General features: G+C 40.0%; 1 protein-coding gene across 1 annotated transcript; it reads left to right on the plus strand.

Moving 5' to 3' along the window:
• The first annotated feature begins 641 nt into the window (after positions 1–641).
• Positions 642–4,453, plus strand: LOC133367912 (olfactory receptor 13G1-like). Its single transcript, XM_061591999.1, has 2 exons — positions 642–647; positions 3,485–4,453. The coding sequence occupies exons 1-2, from the start codon at positions 642–644 to the stop codon at positions 4,451–4,453; spliced, it is 975 nt and encodes a 324-aa protein (XP_061447983.1).
• The last annotated feature ends 991 nt before the right edge of the window (positions 4,454–5,444 follow it).

Consider the following 5,444-nt stretch of genomic DNA (forward strand, 5'->3'; position numbering starts at 1 on the left):
CTGCAAGATCATGTGAACCATGCAAATATAAAGGGGACGCAAGTAGCACCAAACACACACTAAATCGCCATGTGGATGAGCCCTCAGAGCCAGTGTGTAATGCCATCAACCTTAATCAAGGCCTTACTGTTCTTATTTATTTATTTAGTTTCATTTATAGACCGCCCATAACCAATGGCTCCCTGGGCGGTGTACAACATATAAAAATACAATATAAAATACAAGTGCATTAAACAATATCAAAAACAACTAAAGCAAATAACCCATCAAAATACTTAAAAATATATTAAATATATTTAAAATGTATTTAAAATGCATTCATTAAAATCTTCCCCACTTCTACCATGGATGTCAACAATGGTCAGGTTGCAGAGGCATGAAAATTGAGAGGGTTGTTAAGTAAGCATTTCTGAGTTCAGGATTATAAGTTTTGTAAGGTTTTGTTTTGAAATGAGCTTACGGGAAGCATCAGAATGGCATGGGGGTATTTTCAATTTAACATTGCAGAATGCAAAAAAACCATGCTGGCTATAGTATACAGCCACTTTTGTGGCTGTATAATTAAGGAGAGAGTTATACTGGGCACAAAAACTGGAACAGCTGAAAGTGACGATTCACCCACCCACTAAAAAACATCGAAAATGCATGTAAGGAGAAGCACAGCACAGCTCAGAAGGTTTTTCCTTCCCTTTTCTCATTATCAGCAGATTGTTAATATGGATTTAAAGGGGGAAACTTGTCTGGAACATCATGTGAACCAAGCAAATTAAAAGGGGATGCAAGTAGCACCAAACACACACTAAATCACCATGTGGATGAGTCCTCAGAGCCAGTGTGTAATGCCATCAACCTTGATCAAGGCCTTAGTGTTCATCCCCCCCTTCTACTATGGATGTCAACAATGGTCAGGTTGCAGAGGCAATATGCTGCACCATACAGCGCTGTCAACAGGGGGTGTGAGACTGGATTGTACTTTTGAGGGGTTTTTTTCCAAAAAAAGTTAACCATTTTGTTGACTATTACATCTAAACTCTTCACAATAGTATTAATCACATTAATTTCCCTAGGAATCAAAAATGCCTAGAATCATGTTCAGAGCTACACAGAAAAACAAAACAAAAACAATCATGGTGGCTTGGTAGTGGTCAGTATTAACCATTATAATCCAGGAGCTTGTTGACTGCAGTGACCCAGTGGCATCAAAGTGCCCATTCAGATTTAGAGCAAATAAAAGTCCCAAAATCAGATGTTGTTGGACCCTTGCCATTGACCACTCTAGCTGGAGCTGATGGGACTAAATCTAGATGGCCACAGTTTCCCTGTCCTTACACTATATGAATGAATATGGAAATTAGAAGTAAAGCAATTAGGGATGTAATATTGCAAATATGGCCAATATTTAACCATTATTGGCCCCTGGAATCTCTCCATGAATGTCTGTTTTCTTCAAAAAAAATTCAGCAAGCTGGAATATACTATGACAGTAATATTTGGAAGACAAAGGGTGTAGTAAGAATATGTTATGTTTTGCTACTTTATTTATTGAAATGATAAAATTGTTGAATATATTTGTTTGCCTCAGCAAGTATTGAAATCAGAAAACTCAATATCAGAATGCTAGAAATAAACTTTTGGAAGGCATAGAAGAGAATTTAATTTAAAAAAGAATTGGACTATATTAATCATAGCTATATGATGTAATAACAACTACATTGTGTTCCTTTTTTTAAATTACTATTAGGTTATGTAAATTTAACTATGTCTTGTTTTCAACCCCTCTTTATTTGATGTGAAGATGTTATTATAATCTATTTCATTAATATAACCGAAAGCATGGTGAAATGAGCCTCTTTACAGAGAAATGTTATATTTATTATTTATTTATTTTTCAATTTATATCCCACCCTTCCTCCCAATAGTAGCCCAGGGTGGCAAACAAAAGCACTAAAAACACTCTAAAATATCATAAACACAGACTTAAATATATTACAAGAAAACATCCTTAATATATTAAAACACATAATTAAAAAAAAAAAAGCTTTAAAACATATTAAAAGCAATTCCAACACAGACACAGACTGGGATAAGGTCTCTACTTAAAAGGCTTGTTGAAAGAGGAAGGCTTTCGACAGGTTCCTAAAAGACAGATATCAGACATGGCACCTGTCTAATATTTAAGGGGAGGGAATTGCAAAGAGGAGGTGCCACTACACTAAAGGTCCGCTTACTATGTGGTGCAGAATGGACCTCCTGATAAGATGGTAACTGCAGGAGGCCCTCACCTGCAGAGCTGAGTGATCGACTGGGTATATAAGGGGTAAGATGGCCTTTCAGGTTTTCCTGGTCCCAAGCTGTACAGGGCTTTGTACACCAAAACCAGAACTTTGAACATAGCCCTGTAGCTAACAGGTAGCCAGTGCAATTATTTCAGCAGTGGGGTGACATGTTGACGATACCCTGCCCCGCTGAGCAGTCATGCTGCTGCAGTTCCTACCAGCTGCAGCTTCTGGACCAGCCTCAAGGGCAGCCCTACACAGACTGCATTGCAGTGATCCAGCCTGGAGGATATCAGTGAATGTACAACAATGGTCAGGCTATCCCCATCCAGAAACTGCTGCAGCTGTCTTACCAGCCAAAGCTGGCAAAATACACTCCTAGCCACTAAGTCTCCTGGGTCTCTAGTGACAATGTTGGATCCAGGATCACCCCCAGACTATGAACCTGCTCCTTAAGAGGGAGTACAATACCATCCAAAGCAGGCAACTGACCAATTATCTAAAATGGGTAACCACCAACTCACAGCGCTTCCATCTTCCTAGGAATCAGACTCAGTTTATTGGCCTTCATACAGCCAACCACTGCATCCAGGCAGCTGTCTAGGGCTTGCACGGCCTCTCCTGATTCAGATATTACAGAGAAATAGAGCTGGGTATCATCAGTCTACTGCTGACACCTCACCCCAGATCTCCTGATGACCACTCCCAAAGGCTTCATATAGATGTTAAACAGCATGGGGGACAAGATAGTACCCTGTGGCATCCCACAGCACAACTGCCATGGGGCCGAAAAACAAACACCCAATTCTCTTCTCTGAAAACAACCCTGGAGACAGGATCAGAAGCACTGTAAAACAGTGCTATGATACCCATCTCACCAAGTTGGTCCAGAAGGGTACCATGGTTTTGTTAGTTTGTTTTTAAAGCACACACATAGCATTACATTTTCAGTCAGATATAGTGAAATAACCAACTCATAGAGAATCACTCTGAGTGCAGAGCCTTTCCAAACCGGGAAAAATGATCAATTATCTCAGCAAATGCTCACATACCTACAAATGATGTAAACCAGGTTAAACATCAAATCATTCCCTGAAACAACTTTCTCCATTTTGCACAGAAAGAGAGAAAGGGTGAGAGGGAAAGAGAATGAACTATATATAAAATATTATAATTAATTCAAATTATAATACAATTTATCTGTTTAGGACACCGACATCAGAGATATTGAAATAAAGAACCAGTCTGCTATTGTGGAGTTTATACTGGCTGGTGTCACTAGCTCTGCAGAATTACAGACTCTTCTTTTTGGGATATTCACATTCATCTATGCTACTGCTTTAGCTAGTAACCTCATCATCATCTTTACCATATGTACTTGCAGAAAACTCCACACTCCCATGTACTTCCTGCTCATCAATTTGTCCTTAGTGAATGTGTTTTCCATCTCAGTTACAACTCCAAAATTGCTCCAGACTCTTTGGACCCACAGAAACACCATCTCTTTTTCTGGCTGCATTACACAGGTGTTTCTATTCATATGGACTGTGGCAACAGAGCTTCTTATACTCTCGCTTATGGCTTTTGACCGTTATGTTGCTATCTGCCATCCTTTGCAGTACACAGTCATCATGAGGAAGGATGTATGTCTTGGCATAGCCAGTGGCGCATGGGTTGCTGGGATGGTCGGTTCTGCTGCTCATGCTCTACTTATGCTGAAGCTTTCCTTCTGCAATTCTAACATCATCAATCATTTCTACTGTGATCTTCCCCCACTTTTAAAGCTTTCATGCTCTGACACCACCCTGAATGAGATGATAATTGTTATGGCAGGTGTCATTTATGGGATTTGTAGCTGTGGGTTGACATTAACATCTTACTGCTTTATCCTGAGAGCTATCTTCAGAATCCGTTCCACTGAAGGGAAGAAGAAAGCTTTTTCCACATGTTCCTCTCATCTCATTGTAGTCAGTTTTTACTTCTCTACAGTCATTTACACATATACAAGGCCCAGCTCGGGCTACTCTCTAGACAAAGACAAATTTGTTTCTCTCCTGTATTCAATAGTAACCCCAGTTGTTAATCCACTCATATATTCTCTGAGAAACAAAGAAGTAATAGAGGCACTCAAGACAATTACTGGAAGAGGCAGGCTGCTCCGGAGACCTCAAGTCTGATATGCAAAGGTCTTCTGTAACAACACTTCTGCTGCTGTTGTTAGGGTGAGGAGCTGAACAGGAGAAATGTTTTCAGATGTAAACTGTTGGATAGTGCACATTCACCAAAATATGCTCCATATGATTGCAAATCAGTTGTGGAACATAAAATCCAGGCTTTCTTAAATCTGTATGCATAATAGCATTTCATTGAAAATACATCCAAGTGGATCCTAAAACCTTCCTCTGCATTACTGGCTGGTATTTTGGAGTGAAAACCATTTGACTCAATAGACCAGCCTTTCCCAACTAGTGGGCCACCAGAAGTTGATGGACCACGACTCCCATCAGCCTCAGCCAGCATTGCCAATGGTCAGGAAGGATGGGAATTGTGGTCCAACAACATCTGGTGACCCACTATTTGGGAAAGATTGCAATAGACCCACAAATTCTTCATAAGTAGTGTTGTTGTTGCCACAAAGAGCTAGTTCATGAATATATCCTGTATCTAAGGCCCCAGATTAGGTTTATCATGCTCTTTCCCAGGCCTGGGTCCTGTAAATACTCTGAGGCATAAAGCCACTATATTTCAAACCACATTCCTTCTTGTCTTCCACCATCTACTTGCAGAAAACTCCACACTCCCATGTACTTCCTGCTTATCAACTTGTCCTTGGTGAATGTATTCTCCATCTCAGTTACAACTCCTAAGTTGCTAGAGACTCTTTGCATCCACAGAAAGACCATCTCTTTTTATGGATGCATCACTCAAGTGTATTTGTTCTCATATGGTTATTAGTAAGAGAACTTCTGATTCTCATATGTATGAATTTTGACCGCTGTGCTACTATCTTTCAACCTTTACGGAATACAAGCTTCATGAGTAAGGAAATCCATGTTAGCATAGCCACTGGAGTCATAAGGAATATCAGTTCCGCAGTTCATGCTGGGCTTGTGCTGCAACTGTCTTTCTGCAACTGTAACTGGGTGAGAATTTCAATGCAGTTTGCAT

Source organism: Rhineura floridana, chromosome 11 (assembly GCF_030035675.1).
Source record: "Rhineura floridana isolate rRhiFlo1 chromosome 11, rRhiFlo1.hap2, whole genome shotgun sequence".
Lineage (NCBI taxonomy): Eukaryota > Metazoa > Chordata > Lepidosauria > Squamata > Rhineuridae > Rhineura > Rhineura floridana.